Source organism: Notolepis coatsorum, assembly GCF_963971535.1.
Source record: "Notolepis coatsorum genome assembly, chromosome: 1".
NCBI lineage: Eukaryota > Metazoa > Chordata > Actinopteri > Aulopiformes > Paralepididae > Notolepis > Notolepis coatsorum.
In genome coordinates this window covers 36368504-36388944 of record NC_140165.1, presented here as the reverse complement: position 1 = coordinate 36388944, position 20441 = coordinate 36368504, and the positions used below count along the sequence as shown (strand labels likewise).

The 20441-nt window shown below is 42.0% G+C and overlaps 1 protein-coding gene across 1 annotated transcript in view; it reads right to left on the bottom strand.

The window, feature by feature from the left end:
• Window positions 1-20441, bottom strand: part of LOC311230599 (SLAIN motif-containing protein 1-like) — a gene marked incomplete at both ends in the record, with an annotated part of 41329 nt that overhangs the window by 12309 nt on the left and 8579 nt on the right. The window contains 2 exons of the mRNA XM_084316926.1: window positions 441-554; window positions 3390-3527. Coding sequence (XP_084173052.1) covers window positions 441-554; window positions 3390-3527 — 252 coding nt within the window. The remainder of the gene's footprint in view (window positions 1-440; window positions 555-3389; window positions 3528-20441) is intronic.

Here is a 20441-nt window from a genome sequence, read left to right as displayed (position 1 = left end):
ACTGTGTGGTGGACACACAGCAATGCAACCTCACAACATCAGATCTCAAGGCCATACATCATAGAAAAAACTAGTGTAACCACAGCCATATCTCATAGGAAACACGAGTGTAACCACAGCCATATCTCATAGGAAACACTAGTGTAACCACAGCCATATCTCATAGGAAACACTAGTGTAACCACAGCCATATCTCATAGGGAACACTAGTTTAACCACAGCCATATCTCATAGGGAACACTAGTTTAACCACAGCCATATCTCATAGGGAACACTAGTTTAACCACAGCCAAATCTCATAGGGAACACTAGTTTAACCACAGCCAAATCTCATAGGGAACACTAGTTTAACCACAGCCAAATCTCATAGGGAAGACTTGGGTTACCACAGCCATAGATGCAGTAGTGGAGTGGAGTGAGGAGCAGGACTAAGGGCTTACTGCGTCTGGCTGGATGGGGGAAGAAGGTGGGAGTCCTCTCAGTGAGACCCGAGGGATCCCTCGCCATGGGACTCAATGCCTGCTGCAGGTGAAGGGGTGAGGACAGGGACAGAGCTGAGAGAGAGAGAGGAGGAATAGTGGGATGGAGGTAAAGAGAGAGAGGGAAACAGGAGAGGATATACAGTAAGAGGAGGTGTTTCAATGGGAGGTCATCTAAAAACATACCCATTGGAAATTTGATATTGTTCACATGGTCCTTTGCACAATAATGCAGTCAACGTATTTGAATGGAAAACCAAGAGAAAAGGGTCAAATAAATAGAGAACGGTTTTAAATCTCCAACCAAGCAGATCATACTAGGCCTATTTTACAGTTAAAAAGGTTGTTTGAAAAGCCAGCTTGTTTTGTCACAAACTCATCAAAAAGCACTGGGAGCAGTGTTTTGGTTTTGGGGATATTGGAAACAGAAATTGCTCTTTTTATAGAAATGGTAGTGGAAGTCACTGAGGTATGTCCTTCCTTTTGGATGGAAAAAATTGGGTTCTTAAACTAAATAAACTGTTCCTTTAGGTTAAGGTTAATTCCCATTTTTGGATGGCTATTTGGTCCGTGTGTCGTCTAAGAACTAGGCAACACTAATGCTAATGCTTATACAAAACAGCAGCAACATGTGCCATTTATTGAGCAAATACATTATTATCAGTTTAAAATCGAGGTCACAATACTGGAAATGGTGGAGCTCCAACGAAGTGTACAGTAAGTGTGTAGCAAGTGTAAAGTAAGTGTACAGTACGTTTAAAGTAAGAGTGTACAGTACGTTTAAAGTAAGAGTGTACAGTAATAGTGTACAGTAAGTGTATAGTAAGAGTGTACAGTAAGAGTGTAAAGTAGGTGTACAGTAATAGTGTACAGTAAGTGTGTACAGTAAGTGTGTACAGTATCACAATACTTTGCGTGGCGATACTGTATAGATATTTAATTATATATAAATACAAATATTTGTATTTTCTTTTTTGTATAAGGAAGTTGCATTGTTAATTTCAATACCTGTAATAGTACAGTAGTCCACACACACGCACATGTGTGCATTCAGTTAAGTTGGAATATGACTAATACAAACAGTTCAGTTTGTCAGGTACATGCAACACAGATTACAGTGTTGACATCTGTCTGCTTGAGAAAATCCCATTTGCTGCAATAAAAGTTATTGAAGTGAGATAAACAGACTGAAAACTTTATTTTATTAGATAAAACATGTTGACAGTTTTACTTTGCAGTTGAAAAAAGGTAATAAATCGCAATATTAACAATTAATATCGCAATACTCAGCATATCGCAATATATTTGTAATCGCAATACTATCGTATCATGACTTCAGTATCGTGATAATATGGTATCGGGTGATTCCCACCCCTAGTAAGTGTACAGTAAGAGTGTATAGTAAGAATACAGTAAGAGTGTATAGTAAGAGTACAGTAAGAGTGTATAGTAAGAATACAGTAAGAGTGTATAGTAAGAGTAAAGTAAGTGTACAGTAAGATTGTACAGTAAGAGTGTATAGTAAGTGTACAGTAAGAGTGTATAGTATGAGTGTAAAGTAAGAGTAAAGTAAGTGTAAAGTAAGAGTAAAGTAAGTGTACAGTAAGAGTGTACAGTAAGAGTATATAGTAAGAGTAAGACTGTAAAGTAAGTGTACAGTAAAGTCCAACGCGTCGCACACGGCGGGCGTTTTTTGCCAGGCGACCGATTTTTTAAGCGAGGCGACCGACAGAATTCTATCGCTTCCATTGTTATGAATGAGAGAACCCACACGGCAGGAGATTTTGAAGCGACGATCGCGCAGCAATTTCTGTCGCCTGGCTAAAAATCGCCCGATCCTATTTTTTGAGGCGACGGCAGGCGACACAGCAAGGACAATGAGGAAATTAACATGACTTCTACTGGTGTATCATTTGTAATATAAATGAATTTATCAATGCATTCATTTATCAATAACCTACGTATTATTACCATGCTACTTATGTTAATTATTCATTAACAGGAACAATTTTAATAAATAACGTTAGTTGGAGAACTTACGGTTTAGTGGCCGCTCGTCATTAACTAATAAATTGACAATGCGCCACGATTCACCTACTAGATGTTTTTGTACTTGGGTAACAAAATAAGTTGTGGATGTTGACAGAGTTTAATGTCCAGGCTGCAGCTGATGTTTGTAAGGTTTATTGTCCAAAGAAATGATGGTTGAGAACAAAACGGTTCGAGTCTTGTGAAAAAACTCTCAGCAGGTGCATAATACTTGTCCAATCGGTGGTAATGAACGTATTGTAGCGATCAGTCATGCAGTAATGTCAGGAAGAATGAGGAGAGGTTGTATTCGTATATGGTGGTTTAATTCCAGCTCAATATGGGTTTTACAGGTTAATACTTCCCTCGTAATGCACAACACAGCTACCTGCTAATTCATCTCGCTTCACAACAACCTAACGTCCGGTCCGTCCTCTCATATCTCCCGGGGGGAAACCACACCCCCAGCTAGACAGAGCGACACATAGCTTATTATACCTGAGCGGTCAGATCTGGTGTGGGGGGGGCCAAGCGATTGTCGTTGAGCGACAGACGATCGCATCGCCAGGCGACGTCGGTCGCCTGCCGTGTGCTTTGGACTTAAGAGTGTATAGTAAGAGTGTACAGTAAGAGTGTATAGTAAGAGTGTACAGTAAGAGTGTATAGTAATATTGTACAGTAAGAATACAGTAAGAGTGTAAAGCAATAGTATACATCAATAGTGTACAGTAATCGTGTAAAGTGTACAGTAATAGTACAGTAATAGTGTAAAGTAAGTGTACAGTAAGAGTGTAAAGTAAGTATACAGTAGGTGTACAGTAGGTGTATACATGTAAAATAAGTACGTACAGTAAGAGTGGAAAGTGGAAAGTAAGAGTTTACCATGCTTGGCATAGGCTTGAGGAGTGGAGCAGAGCGTTACGGGCGAGGGGGAGGCACCCATGGGCAACACCCCAGCTACTCTTCTCAGGGAGGGGGCGGGAGAGGAGGGGCTGGAAAATGAGTTGCGCCACCTGGAGACTATAGAGGGAAGGAGGAGGAGATGGTGGAGAGAGAGAGAGGACATGAGGGGAAGGGTTGGAGAGGGATTTGACATAACGTGACTGAAACAGACCATCACTGATCAGTGATCACACACACACAGGATTGAAATGCATTACTTGAATCCACAATAAATCACATTTAAATATTTCAGAGGTTCCAACAGGGATAAAAAAAAGGGGGAACATCACCCATTTTAAGAATGCATCTTCTTCCCGTGCCCCAGCAGAGTTCAGTCAGCATATGTGAACATGCACCACTCTCCTCAAGCTAGAAATTGGAGAGAGAACCCTCCCAAATGGATGATGTAACTGGGATGCAAGAGAGCCCCTTTAATCATCGTTGGAGCAGCCGCAGATTTGACATTGCATGTTGGAGGGTTCAGAGAGGCCTCCGAGTTCTAGAACGGTGCATGTTCACAAATACTGACCTCAACTGTCCTGGGGCTAGGGTACCTTTCACTTTGAATCGATACGGTACCCAACGGTACCTTTTTTCTGAACTTTAGTGTCTAAAAATGTTATCTAAATTAAGTTAATTAAGTTGTAAAATTATATTAAGTTAATTAAGTTTAATTAAGTTAATATATATAATATTGCAGCGAGCGTTGTCTGCATCTAGCTTTGTAAAGTGCCATTGCCCCGACTGCTTTGTTGTTGAATAAAGTCAAATCCTAGGTAAGCGTGTATTGTGCGAGTGAACGTGCGGCACACTTCATACTGTAAGTTTTGTTTCGCGGTAAACAAAACCTTCACTTCATCGGACTTAAAAAAAAATATACCGAAATGTGGCACCGGTGGATCTCACGTGAATATACTACCGATGTGATTCGGTCGGTACTCTTAAAAGTACCTGATTCGGTACCCATCCCTACCTGGGGCACAGCCAGAACATAGTGAATTCTTAAAATGGGAACAATACCCCTATGAGGACATGTGTATGCTACACGGCCTGGCTACACATAGCAGAAAGACACTCAACAGCATCTTACTAGTTATTTGTTATTTGTTTGGCCGTGCAATCTTTAAGCCACCAACAGCAACTTTATGCAGAGGCTGCCAAATAAACCCATTAGCCTACAGTCACAGCCTCTGGTTTCTGCAGGTAAAGTCCAACACTTCAGTTTGTTCCTACAGATGGAATGAGCAGCCTGTCTAACAAGGGGCCCTAATGTGAAAATCTTCCATGTGTTGCATTGTTTTTACAGAATGAGGGCTCGTCACCCTGAGGAAATGTGAAATATGCATCTACAGGCAGGGCCGCCTGGGAGAAATGCGAGGCCCTGTGCGAGATTCAAAACGTTTTTTTTTTTTTTGTATACAGTCAACATATTCTTAAATAATAGCGCTGCCCGAGGCTGGGCATGATACAGTCAACATATAGCAAGATAGAGAGAGAGAGAGAGAGCGAGAGAGAGCTCCCGTTCTACAGTCAATATACAGTGTTATCGCTTTGTAACACTGTACAAATTTCTCCACAACACACATGTACAAGTGGCAGTAATGCAGAAAATCCAGCAAGGGAAGAAGCAGTGTAGAAAACAGGTGGAGTTTTTGCCTAGCAATGGGAATGATTTGGCTGTACTGTGTAGATAGAAGTACACACTCTAGTGTTGATGTCTTTGTTTACAAGGCTTCAGTTATGGTTGCTCTGCTATAAACACAGTAGAGCAGCTGTGTGCACATCCAACCTGTTTTAGGCCAGGTGCAGGATAAAACTAAATGTGACTGAAGGAAAAATTGCAATGAACTGACCAACACAATTGACAACTATAAGCAATGCAATGCTCAGAGAGAGAGAGAGAGAGAGAGAGAGTCTGTGATGATCCAGACAGAGAGAGTATGTGGTCCAGAGAGAGAGAGATGAGTCTGTGGTCCAGACAGAGAGAGAGAGAGAGAGAGAGAGAGAGAGAGAGAGAGAGAGAGAGAGATGGGTCTGTGGTCCAGACAGAGAGAGAGATAAGCAAGACAGCTAAGATGAGCCCCTAAAGGATATTCAACTTTTAATGGAAGAACAAAACAGAAGGAAAAGATAACTTCACAAAGGCAACATGAATATACATAGATCCAAAAGGACAAAGATCAACACTTAAATCCAAAGAGAAGAGGGTCTATACCAGAGAAAACAAAGTAGCAAGGAGCCAACGGCCGACATCAGCTAAATAGGCTAACTGCAAATAGAGTAGCCAGGTACTGACACCAGGTACACACCGTTAGCTACGACAGCTAGCCGGCCCGTTTGGCTCAATATAACGTTAGCTACGTTAGCTAGCCGGCCCGCTTGGCTCAACATAACGTCTACGACAGCTAGCCGGCCCGCTAGCTCAACATAACATTGGCTACGATAGCTAGCCGGCCCGCTGGTCCAACAGAACGTCAGCTACGATAGCTAGCCGGCCCGCTGGCTCCACATAACGTTAGCCAACATAACGTTAGCCTTAGCCACGATAGCTAGCCGGCCCGAGAGAGAGAGAGAGAGATATATCCACGGTGGGAATAGAATAGAGTGCATTAAAAACTCACCAAACGTCCAAGAGGATGGAGACAACCGCGTGGAGTTGACGAAGTTCATCTGCCGAACGACCGTCCTCTTCATCTTGGCATAACAATGCTGCACGCGCTCTCTCTAGGTTAGCTAACGCTAGTTAGCCTTTAGCTAAGCTACTAGCCGACATGGCTATCCCAACTGAACCACACATTAGCACTCGATATTATAACCTAGCTAAAGCTAACTAGCTGTCCCTGCCTTTAGCTAAGCCGACATGGCTAGCCTGACTGAACTTTCTAACTACATGCAACAACTTTCATCTTCAGTCCATCTGCCGAACGACTGTCCTCTTCGTCTTGGCTGGCATAACCTCCAATGCTGCACTCGCGAAATAGTCAGACGCAGCTGACGCACGCCGGCCGACTGTACACATGTAACCCCTCCCTTCGTTGAAACCAATAGTATGTCTGCTGCAGAGCCCCAGAGCTCCAATAGTGTATCTGCAGAGCCGCAGAGTCAGGAACAAGTCAGACACATTCTACAAACGTGTCTAATGTGAAATATATAAGCATATAAGCAAAACTAGATTTTAAGTCTATGATGAAAAAGGGCCTCGCGGGAAGGGGGGCCTCACAAAAAAAAAAAACGAGAACCATCCCTCGTGAAACAAGCCCGTCAGAATTGCAGCCACAATCACCATAATTAATAACATGCGTGCAATCTTGGAAAAAAATGCACGTGCACAAAATGGCGGCTCGCGTAAATCTCTTTTCCACCTAAAGTTCAACCTAAAATAAATTCGACAACATTCTAACGGCAAATTTGATATGCTCGTCGGATCTCGAGTCATATTTGATAGTTTGACAGTTTGATCTGAATTTAATTTGACGGTACAGGCTCATGCACCATTGCTAGATGTACGATAATTATGGTATTTGTACGATAAAAGTGCCTCGCTCGTTACAGACAGAAACAGCCTGTTGAGAACAGGACTGAAACAGGAAGGTACAGAGGCTGCTAGAACGCATAATCTGAGTTTTTCTTTCAGCAAAAAACCTTTAAAGACACGGAGACCTCAAAGACCCATTAACTTATTGAAAATTACAACAATATGTCCCCTTTAAGGCTAAGCATGCATGCACATACATACAGTACTTGTGAGCACATTCTATTAACTCATTAACGCGACCCTAAAAAAGCACATAAAAGGATCTCGACAAGTGAAAACCTTTTCGGGTTATCCATTCTTGCGAGGACATTGGAACTGATTAGTGTAAATTAGGGATGTCCGATATTATCGGCCGATATTGGCATTAAAATGTGATATCGGAAAATAATATCGGTTTTCAATTTATATTTTTACATTTCTATAACTTTTATTTACCCAGGCAAGCAAGTAAGAACAAATTCTGATTTTACTTATTGTCAAAAGTATGCATAATGTTGTTAATTCCACAACAAGAGATATGTAATGTTAATTACCTGAAATTATTCAGTTTTTGGGGGGATGGGGGGGGCCCTGCATATATTGGTATCGGTTGATATCGGTATCGGAAATTAAGAGTTGGACAATATCGGTATAGGTAAAAAAGCCAATATTGAGCATCCCTAGTGTAAATACATAAACAACCACAGAACACACACAAACAAGTTCAGACACACACACCTGTGTGCTGCACATGGTGTGAGGTAACGACTGCACAGTGCTAGCCTCTGTTCAGAGTGGTGTGACCGTCAACAAATCCTCCATTCAAGCAGCACCAGCCTCAGAACACAAGACAATGCTGCATTCTCCAGAGCAAAACAAGACCATCTACCGTCCCGTCTCGAGCCCCGGAACAGTAGTGTGTGTACTAGGGATGTGCGGCGTGGTTATTCGAACATTCGACTGATCTAAATTAGATTCAAATGGATCGTCATTATACAGCACAACGAAAAGAAGTTTGGCATCCAACCAGAGTGCAAATGTAACAGTAACGTGCAATAGTACTATACAATGTACAGGTGATTAAACTGGGTATAAAATATATAAATTAGTCCTACTGAGTAATGGTGCTAATCAGATGCATGTACAGAGTTGTAGTATTAATATGTACAGAGATACAGCTATAAAGACACTATGGTAGTAAGTAGGGCTGTCTTAAATACTTCGAAGCTTCGTTCAATGGGCATGGGATTCTATGAAAATAAAATTAGATTATAAAAAAATATATATATAATTTTTTTTGTGTGTGCGAAATCAACTCTGCCTCTCTTTGTTAACTACAACAAGCAATGTTATTTAAGATGAGGTCGGACTCGGCACTGACAGATTTGTGTTCATTGTGCTGCTTTTATAAAGCCTCAAATGACGGCTTACAATATTTCATGAAAGCAAAGCGTTTTGTTTGTCTAAGATTTAAAAAGGTTTAAACTTTACAGCACTGACAAAGTGCTGTACAAGTCCCCAAAAAAAAAATATATATATATATATATATATATATACCGTACTTTTCGGACTATAAGCCGCAGCTTTTTTCCCCATTTTTCGACCCTGCGGCTTATATAACGGTGCGGCTTATATTTGGACAAAACCCGAAAATCGAAATATTGCTTTTTTTACTGCATTGAAATGTTATTTATCTGTTCCCTTATTTGCTAAACTTAATACAACTTGTAAATGAGTTAATGTTATTTGTCCGACAGTATTGTGTCCCAATGGGAGTCATTCTCTGTAGAGGTGGGAACTTAAAGCTCAATATAAGAACGGCCATGCACCACCACTCACAGAATCGAGAAAGAGCAATCAATCTGTCAATCCTTAAATTCCGTGTCCGGGCCGGGTGAGGTTTCCCGTGTTGAGTCAAATTAAGCCGCAGGCTCCACTCCTTACATATGGTAATTAAACATTAAAACACATCCAGCTTATAGTCCAGTGCGGCTTATATATGTACACATCATTCAATTTAGCTGCTGCGGCTTATAGTCAGGTGCAGCTTATAGTGCGAAAAGTACGATATATATATATATATATAAAAAGAATAAAAAAAAAAAATATTTATAATCTTTTTTTTTGTATATCGAAGCTTCGAATTAAAATCGAATCTCGGCCCGAAGCTTCGAATTCCAAAAAGAAATTCGAAGGTCAGCCCTAGTAGTCATACTGGCGAGCAGCGTAACTGGCCAGAGTCGGTAAGGGATATGTAAAAAAAGGATTATATACAGGCATGTACAGACAGATGTGTTTGTTACAATACTTAAGTACTGTTTTGGGGGATTTGTACTTTACTCAAGTATTATTAGGTTTGTATACTTGTACTTTTACTCAATTAAATTCCAGAGAAAAAAAACTTTTTACTCCTTACATTTAAAATGCATACCTACAACGTACAAATCTCGCAGGTCCAACAATTTTAATTAGTATATTTGTTTCTCTGGCCGAACTAATGTTAACACATTCCCCGCCAAAGACAAGTTAACTCGTTATAGCCCGCCAATCGTTGGCCACCAACAACGAGTATACTCGTTATTTCTTTTATTCGCTATTTCCATTCATAATTCATCCAGCAAGGCTGTGGGAAAATCTGGCACTCTGAGATCGCTACGGCCCGAAACCGCTGCCTGGTGGTATTCGGTCGATATTGCACTTACTTTCTGCAGGAAGCTTGGCTCTGGGCGTGAGTGAATGTCGTCCGGGCGGAGTTATTTTGTAACGTGGATCCAGATACAGTAGAGTGCATTGAATCGCAAGATCGCAAGAATCATTATGCTTTTGGAGCTTATGGCGTCGGCCAAACGGAAATACGATCTAGCAGAATTGGAATATTCTTTCTGCAGTCTCATCGGCCAGAGGTAAGAGCAATCTAACGTTAATTCCAGCTTGATTATCCAATCGATCTGATCAACGTATGCTGTTGTACTAACGAATGCAGTTATTGACAATAAATTAATCGTAAAAATGCCAAGGACGAGAAATCTAATTATTTAATCGTTATTTCTTTTATTAGCGATTTCCATAAATTCTCTCATCAATCTAGCCTCACGTTACCATTGGGACTGGCTCTGAGCTCGAACAGGGAAAATACCGCCCCCTATCGTCTCCCGGATGGTAATGCACACATTGGATTGGACTGAATGAAAATGCATAAGGGAAAAAAATCCGGAATCCACATTTTACTTCTCAGGCATGTAACCCGAGCCGATTGCAGTCATCGCCGACCCTCAGAACAGCGTGGAACAGGGGAGGAAATTAGGCCATTTTACTCGCCAAATGAGTATTCTTTATGTTTGGCGAGTGATTCATGAAGAGCACTCGCCACACTGGCGAGTAGTAAACGAAACAAAAAAATCATTCTGCAATTTGCTGATTCGCTCACTGGCACAAGCCGAACTCTGACTCCCCCCTTATGATTTCTCCCATTTGCGCCTCATAATAATCCATAACCAATGAACATCATCGTTGCGCTCTAAGCTCCTCCAATGAACACTCGTTTTCTAGAAGATGTCGCCCATCTAGGGGAAGTGGACAGACCACTGCGTGCGGCCCTACAGACTCCTGTCACCGGCTTGACAACGTAGACAAAAACACATCAGTGGATGAAAAAAATTGCATGTAGAGTCGTCGCTTTCGGATATCAGTGCGGTCTGACATTGGGGCGAACAACAGCATGCGATGCGTCTCCTTCGAGTCGGATGAGAATGACAAGTGGGCGTGAGGCCAACGATTCCACTCACTCAAGTCAACCAGCATTAGCCGGCTAGCTACCTAGCATGTAACAAGCTACCATAACGCACGTTCAACATAGTGGACGACTATACTGAGCGGCTTTGCTTAAATGCAGCCGAGTGACATTTTATTATTACCGAATTATTACCGAGTTTCCCCCCATATCACTAGGGATGGGTACCGAATTCGGTACTTTTGAGGTACCGAACCGAAACACGTCGGTACTACCGAGTATCGAATCAAGTGAGAAACCAAAAAAAAAATAAAAAAAAAATAAAAAAAAATATTTTTTATTAATTTCTTTTTTTACTTTTTTTTTTATTTTTTTTTACTTTTCTCTTTTCATGTCAACGTTCACACGCACAATATATGCTTACCTAGGATTTGACTTGATTCAACAACAAAGCAGTCGGAGCAATGACAAGCCGAAAACTGTCGAAATTGTAGTTATTTGAAGTTTGGATATTTTTTTACGACTGAGGTAGGTAAATTAAATTTCGACAGTTTTCGGCTTGTCATTGCTCCGACTGCTTTGTTGTTGAATCAAGTCAAATCCTAGGTAAGCATATATTGTGCGTGTGAACGTTGACATGAAAAGAAAAAAGTAAAAAAGAAAAAAAAAATTTTTTTTTTTTTTTAAGTACCGAAAAAAGGTACCGTTGGGTACCGGTATCGATTCACAGGTACCGGTACCGGTATCGGTTCAAATGTGAAAGGTACCCATCCCTACATATCACCACTCGCCCAAATGCCCTTCACAACGGTGATGTTGTCATACTTGTCATTCAGAATACACCTGCTGAACCCCTAGCGTTGACATGAGATTCGATTCCAATGTATTGTCATCATACAGCACAACCAGAATATGTTTGGCATCCAACCAGAGTGCAAATGTAACAAGTCAAGTTCAAGCGGTTTTATTTAGCCATTACATTACAGTGAAATGCTTGGTTCTTTCACTGCCGAGTCCAGTCCAGCGCAACCCAGTCCAACCTAGACCAGCCCAACTTTCCCTGCCCAACCCAGTCCAGCCCAGCATCTTTCACTGCCCAGTTCAGCCCAACCCAGTCCAGAATAGTTCCCTCTTTCATGTTAATATGTGATATCCTAATATTTTGAAGAGTAGACGGTGTGATTAATATATGTTTTATGCTGCTAATATTGTGAAGAGTAGAGACACTTAATGTTTTATGGTAATAAATATTTTAAAGAGTAGAGACACGGTGTGATTATTACTATGATTGAAAATCAATTTAGACTAAGACATACAAAGAAGTAATTATCACAATTAGCGATTTATTTATGGCTGGTAAAAAAAAAATCATATACTCGCCAGTTGGCTGGTAAGCCAAAAAGTTACCTCCCCTGGCGTGGAATATGTGTTTCGAGTACCCAGCATTGGATCAATAAACGCAATCGATATTTGGAATGGCGATCAGGAATTGGAATAATCTTTTTGCTGATGCGAGGTAAGGAATCTATTTTACCAGTCTTGGGGTAATCAGGAGTTTTTTTTTCACATATATCTCAACGTGTCCCCTATCTGTGTATGTGTGTGCTGAATAGATTTCAGCCCGCTTCTCTAGCGTGCATAAGTACACATATACTATCGATAATCTAGTGTTTATTTGAAAACGATCATAATAGGCCGAAAAATTACGTGTTTTGTGTATTCCACTAAAGGGAGTTTATCACAGAATCTTTGATTTTCTGAAAATTTCCAAAAACGAGCGTTTTTCAAAATGGTATAAAACGGAAATGTACTGATGAAAAAACAATCCGTTTCGTACATGTTGACTGCAAGCAAGTCATTGAGAAGCGACGGCATATTAGACACATAGCCATAATATAGCTCCGTGAAAATCATGAAATATTGGAAAATCTGTCTAAAAAGGCTGGCATTCAAGCAATAAATCGTGCGCCCCCCTGCTGGCACTCAAAGTGTTAAGGACAAGTACATTTAACAAATCAGCCCTCTCCGTGAGAGCTGCCAAGACCTGGAACTCCATTCCAAGTTACAGTACATCCGCAATATAGAAACAGATCATTCAAACACACTTTCAAAACATGGTTAAGAAATAACTACACATGTGAACATAACTGCCCTGCAGAATTCTAACCCTATAGGTTGCCTGTACCTAATATGTAGAATTATTGTTTGTTTGTACATTGTCTGTACATGTCTGATGTAAATATTTAGCATGATGTGTTTTTAACCGGTTTCTTTCTACCTGTATGCCATATGTTATTTATTTTTTAGCGGCTTTTTAACACCAGGCCCAGGGAGAACAGTTGAACATTTGCTTTGGCTAACACCGTCTCACACATTTACATTTATGTTCATTAATGTGTGCTGTCCCTGTTCAAATAAAGTTTAAACTGAATGGAAACAGATTTTGCAGGACCTGCAGAATGTTTTCAGTTTTTATATCCAAATGAGCTTTGTTGTACAGTGATCTCAGTTCCGAAACAAATGCATGCCGATTGGGTAAAAGGGTGTGTGGCAATGGGAGTGGCCCATCACAAAAAGGTTGTCGCCATTGTGCATTTGTTTTAATAGAACATTTGAATGTTGATATGCTTTCAAATCTGCCCATCCCTCGTGTTTATACCAGGGCTGTCCTCCACTAAAGGAATTCTTAGAGACACCCACGTGCCGTTACAATTGTGAACACTATTTTAAACACTAAAAGTATCCTCGACACTGGCCACCAAGATGCCTTAGCTTCACCCCAACTGACCCATCTTCTCAGACCAGACCCCTTTTCTTGATCCTCCGATCACGTCTGTCTGCTTTCCTCGAGGGAAGAGACACTTGCTTTTGGGGAATCAAGAAAAGAGGGCGGGGCTCGAGACGGGTCAATTGTAACATACTAATTCCAACCCTAACACCCTAAATACAGAAACAGTTCTTTCTCCTTACAAGTAGAACTTTTCTGAGGGGTTTTCAGTCATTTTCCACACAAACGTTGCTATTCATAGACATAGAGAGGACTTATATGGGATACCAGTACCTGCAATATCCCACCATTATCTCCGTACGACGAAAGAGAGGATTAATAAGAAAATGTGCCACAGTATGAGGCCAAGAATGTCTCCCTGCTCTATGTGCGCGCGTGTGTGTGTGTGTGCGCATGTTTACATGCGATTTCAGCATTACACCCAAACCCTTGATTTGGGGAAGAGCGTTTTCTCTTTCTTCTTCAGCTACCCGTCAATGTGAATATGTGTGCCACTAAGCAAATCGGAGGGGGCGCATTCACTTTCATGTACACAGGGTTTCCATGGCAACCGCTCTGCCGAGCTCACAGAACGTAACCAGGGGCAGGAGAGAGAGAGCGAGAGCGAGAGAGAGTTAGATAGTAGGCCAGGCTGGTGGGGAGGCTCTCGGTGGCGCCTGCAATTACTGGGAGCCCAGCCGAGGAGCGGAGAGGAGAGGGGATCATTACGACTTCCACCTCCTCCTCCGGTGTGTCGAGCTGCAGCTTGGCTGATGCAATTCTGGGGGGGTTGAAAGTCAATCGGCCCCGATATAGAAAAAAGGAAAAATCAAGAGAAATCTGAGAACGTCCAAGTTGTTATTTGCCCATCAAGGTTTTATACCATATAAAAGAGGTTTTGACACAACAGAAAACACGCGTTGGTATTTACTATGCTGGACATTGCATTGGCTTAAAATGGGGCACTTCACCAAAAAACAATGCAGATTTATTTTGCACATAATCTCACATGCATACAGAAGCTCTAAACAGTTTTGCACACATCGATTTAAAGGTTAGACAGTTATAGAGAGAGTAATGAGTTTGAATATAGCCACCGGCGATGTCATCTGGGACATTGAATCCTTGTGTTGCGTTACTTACAGCTCAATTAAATTATAAGGCAGCACCAGTACCCTAGTATAAGGTATTGCTATTCTTCCATCTGCATAATTTCATGGTGCTGTAACACAACACAAGGATTCAATGTCCCCGACGACATCACCGGTGGCCTTATACAAAACTAATTTACTCTAAATAACAACAAACTAATGGATGTGTGCAAAATAAAATCAGCATCGTTTTTTGGTGAAGTGCCCCTTCACTTAAGGCGGCAAGGTGGTGTAGTGGTCAACACTGTTTCCTCACAGCAAGAAGGTCCTGGGTTCAATTCCCCTTTGGGGAGCAGGTTGCCAGGTACCTAGGTGGGGTATCTCCCGGGCCTTTCTGTGTGGAGTTTGCATGTACTCCCCGTGCTCACAAGGGTTTCCCCTCCAGAAGAATAGATAACCCCAAAGCTGTCACCGTCCCTGACGAAGACTGACAGGAGCACTTGGATTGGTCCCCGGGTGGTCCCGGGGGGACACACGCATGTGTGCAAAAATGCATGCGCGTGTCGCCCATCGCATGCGTGTGTGTCGCTGCATTACTACGTTGCAATGAATAAAAACGTCTTCAAAGTCCAGTTTAATCTTACCATTACATGTCTAACCCTTACCCTGATCCGATGAGTAACCCAAGTCTAATTCTAACCCCAAATTTAAACATTAACCCCAAAATAATCTGTGGCCAATATAGTGAGTCCTCACAAGTACAGCTATACACACAGCCCAGGTGAGAAAAGTACCACATCCTTTCATTAAGAACTTGTGAAGCAGCCTTTAATGCATCATCCAGGCCAGGGTGGAGGCCGCTGGAGCCGTACCCTCCTTTCACACTCCGAGCCCTCTGCCCCACCAACGTCCATCCGTTGTGACAGTCACACTATCCCTCTACTCTAGAGCCTGCAGTGAGGCCAGGAAGCCCCAAGCTTAAGCTCTTCTTGTATCGTTTCAGGTCTAACTGGGGAAATGTGGGAACGTGAGATGATTTAAGACGGCGACGCCTTAAACCCTTTCACTGCCACACTACCAGAGCTGCGACAATACAGCATGTTAACCCTTTCACTGCCACGCGGCAAAGGGTTAACCCTTTCACAACCACAGTGTGGTAGTGAAAGGGTTAACCGTCTGTACAGACTGTTAACAGTCTGTAGTGTGGTAGTGAAATGTTAACCTTCTGTAGTGTGGTAGTGAAACGGTTAAAAGCCAATTGAACATTTCTAAATTGATAACCCTGCTCGGCTCGTTCCAGATTTGCCGTTGTTACGCCTGGAGCGGCGAAATACTTTTGAAATGGTTAATCTCAGCGAACTGGAAGTAGCCAATATGGCAGCTAGAGCAGGAAGGAATGAGAGTGAGTGAGAGAGAGATAAAGCCTAGTTCAGGGTCGGTTATATAATGGTGTTCTCTCTACCGTTCTCACGGTAGTTAGCCCCTCGTTTCCAAAAAAAGACACACACCATGGGGTCAAGTTTTGGCAAACTGTTGATTTTGTGTAACAGTGGTGGTCGATGGCTTATGTTCGTTTTGGTTGCATGCCCGTCCCAGTTTTGGCGCCAGCGCAGGTTGCAGCACAAACCATTATTTAGATTGCATACTCGCTGGAAAATGAGCTAGATGGAGGCTACATTTACAGTACATTTCTAATAATTAATTTGGCAGACAATTATTATTATGAATAATCATCCAGAGTGACTTACAATAAGTGCAACAGCGTAATGAGGTCCAGTTCTCCAATAGTTCCAAGTGGCCAAAATGAGGAGTACAGTGCCAGTAAGACACCCGGGAATAAGCAGCTAACATTTATATATTTTTTAATGTAGCCTACAATGAATGTAGTACAAAGAATGAATGTAGAACAAAGTACAGAGGACAAGGGCGAATGTTGTACTCCATATAAATATTCACCGCCAAACATTTGTCATTTTTTTTTTTAATTGGGATAACCCACCTCTGCCCCAAACGTATACAGAGAGACACACGCAGACAGTGGCGAGCATTTTCTTGCTGTGCTGTTCCACCGGTGCTGATGAATATATGGGTAAAACAACAACACTGCTACACGTCTTATCCATCCAACTAGAAAAGGAAAGAATTTCTGTCCCGTCTGTCCTCTCTATTCTTTGCATATCTCAAGAAGCGTTCATCCGATCGACTTCACACTAAGCATATGCATTGCAGAGGACCCAAGAGAGCGCCGTGTCGAGTGTGATGCTCCAATCAGACATATTTGCATTTTCTACCTAGATAATATAGCGGCACATTGCACATTTTAAGTACATTAAAGTTAGTAAAACCAATACAGTGAAGGTAACATATGTGTGACAATTGAACAGCTCTGTGTTAAGAAAAGATCACCTACGTCAGTTTTCCCTTAACACTTTGAGCGCCAGCACGATTTATTGCTCGAGTGCCAGCGCTGTAGTCAATGGGAGGGCGAGCACATTTGCGAACGCATAAACTATATCTTAAATTATGGCTATGTGTCTAATACGGCCCGTCGCTTATCAATGACTTGCTTGCAGTCAACATGTACGAAACTGATATGATCTCATCGGTACATTTCCGTTTTATACCATTTTGAAAAACGCTCGTTTTTGGAAATGTCCAGAAAATAAAAAAGATTCTGTGATAAACGCCCTTTAGTGGAATACACAAAAAACGTTGTAATTTTTCGGCCTATTTGTCGTTTTCAAATAAACGCTAGATTATCGATAGTATATGTGTACTTATGCACGCTAGAGAAGCGGGCTGAAAAATCGATTATCTATTTCCTGATCAGCACAGGGGACACGTATATATGTGAAAAAAACTGTGATTACCCCAAGACTGGTAAAATAGATTCCTTACCTCAGATCAGATGTTCTCCAAAACGATTATTCCAATTCCTGATCGCCATTCCAAATATCGATCGCGTTTATTGATCCAACGCTGGGTGCTTGAAACACATATTCCACGCTGTTCTGAGGGACCACAATGACTGTAATCGGCTCGGGTTACATGCCTGGCAAGTAAAATATTGATTCCGGATTTTCTTTTCCCCATGCATTTTCATTCAGTCCAATCCAATGGGTGCATTGTAGGGATGCCCCGATCACGTTTTTTGCCACCGATACCGATCACCGATCGTCGTGAGTCATATCGGCCGATACTGATCCGATACCGATCGTTTTTGATTAAAAAGAAATTAAAAATTATTTTATATAATTTTTTTTTTAATTTTTTTTATAAAATATATATATTATATAATTAGACTTGTACTTGTATTATCTGCGAGACATCGCCACCACGCAACAAGTCAAAATGCTCGCTATCTCCACTGTCTGTGTGTACATACTCTGCTTTGATCAAATCACATTCGGCTCTGCAGATTTACCCTAGGCTCTGCAGATATACCCTACTCCCTCAGCTATCCCCGTTAATGACTGCGACGCAAGCCGGGCTTCGAATATGCATCGAATGAGTGTTATAAGACATTGATATCAGGAGCTGTCTGTAGCTACTGCTAGCCGGAAATATAACGTTAAGACAACGCCTCAGTGAACTATTTAGTTGAATGGGACATTTCGTTTTGAACAGTGAGCTAAGCTAACGTGAGCTAACAGAGGTAACATACACTAGTACTAGATAACTAGACTATTGCTGGAGCATTTGTTGATATCAGGAGCTATCAGTAGCTAGCCGGCTAGATACCGTTCAGTTAGACAATGCCTCATCATGTATTAAACTAAAAGTGAATAGTTGACTGGGTCATTTTGTAGCGGTAGCTAACGTTAGCTCATGGAGGTCCCGTCCCACTAGACTAGACTAGACCCGTGTTTACATGCGTGCGGGAGGAGCTGGAGGAGGAGCAGACGCGCAGCACTGTGTGCAGCTCCCGGTGTCTGAGACAGAACTCAGCGAGTGAGATCTGTTTTGACGATCGGCGAAAATAAAACAGTAACGATAGCTAGGTAGCTAACGTTAGCTCAGGTCGAATGCACTATCTAGACTCAGCAGAGGAGGTCCGCCTCCTCTGTGTTTACAAACTCTACACGGGTACGGGCGGGGCTAGGGAGGAGGAGCAGTTTGCAGGTCCTGTGCGTCTGAGACAAGCGAGTGAGATATCCACTTGATCAGTTTCCGCGATCGGCGAATATGACTCATTATCGGAATTCCCGATCGCATATTTATACTGATTATCGGCCGATAACGATCGGTGGCCGATCGATCGGGGCATCCCTAGTGCATTGTCATCCGGGAGACGATAGGGGACGGTGTTTTCCCTGTTCAAGCTCAAAGCCAGTCCCAATGGTAACGTGAGGCTAGATTGATGAAAAATGAAGAAATCGCTAATAAAAAATATAACGATTAAATAACAAGATTTCTCGTCATTGGCACTCAACGTATGGCATGAACTAACGAGATTTCTCGTGGCTGGCACTCAAAGTGTTAATGGTTCCCTTTTCTTCCACAAAAGTAAAAGGATCAGAATTTTATTTGGGCTTAACACATTGACCGCCAAAAACGGCTTACGACGGGTTTGCTGGTCATGCGAATTCTGCCAAACCACGCTGTACGACGTTATTGAGATCATATTTCATTTTTTCGTCATGGCATTCATAATTCCGCCACCCAGCCTCTGCTGATACAGTGGGACTCTGCACAACAGTGCAACGCCTCAATACCGCCGCCTGGTGGATGATCGGGCGAGTTACAACCGGAAGTGGATCTGGTAATCTCGGTGCATCTGGGAAATCCGTCCGGCAGTCACATATCGTTGCGGGACTATAGACACACACTGGCGTGCTATGGATCACTGCCATAACTCAATAATCGATATGATTTGGGCGTTTATTGCGCCATACAAACCGGAAATGGATCTAGTCGATCAACGTCAAATAAGTGGGATCTTTTTCCTCCAGTCTCATCGGCGAACGGTAAGAGGACAGTAACGTTACTTTCAGCTTGATTGTTTATTATTTTCACTGCAAACAGCTCTGATCAATATATCACCCATATTACATAAAGTATTTACTGACGATCACGGAATTATAAACGACCCCCCCCCCTTTCATCCGCGCATGATGAATCATAACGTATACGATCATGTACAGCAATAAACGGCAGTTGATAATCTATATATGCGTTTATGCCTATAACTCACGTTCTATGAATTACTGCAGAAAACAATTAAAACATATTTATATTCTAGAAGGTATTTTTGGAAGAACGATCCTGAACGATAGATAATCGATGTTGAATGGGCCATGTTGAATGGGCCATAGTAATGTCAATTTAGCAATACAATTTAAAAAGTTATAGCCCTGCAAAGAAGGTGAACATCTCCATAGGCTTAGACTGGTGGCAGTGAGCCTACATTGATGGATAGAAGCGTGGCAGTTAATGTGTTAATATAGCCAATACCAATCTTAGCAATGGGGAAATTCTCAGATTCCAATACACATTATACCTGGTATCTGCATGATATCCAATATCTGAATCAGTACATCCTCCAACTTCAAAACATAACCAGAGCTGTGAGCCTTAACCAAAATGACCTGACCACCACAAGCGCCACTGCCACAAAGAAATGAAAAGAGAGACAATCATGTTAACACATTTCACAAGTGACTTGTGTGTTGGTGCAAGACACTGGTTCCATACGAAAACCACTACAGTACAAAAATCTATACGACAGTCTATAAGACAGTCTCCCCCGGCTAGTCTCAACTTCACAACTCCAGCGGACGCCTTCGGACGGGGACCGAGTGTCGGCGTGTGAAGGAGTGAGTGAACGTGAGGGGAAAGTGGCGTATGTCTGGTAGGGCTGAGCACAAACGTTCGAACCTTCGTTCGTTAC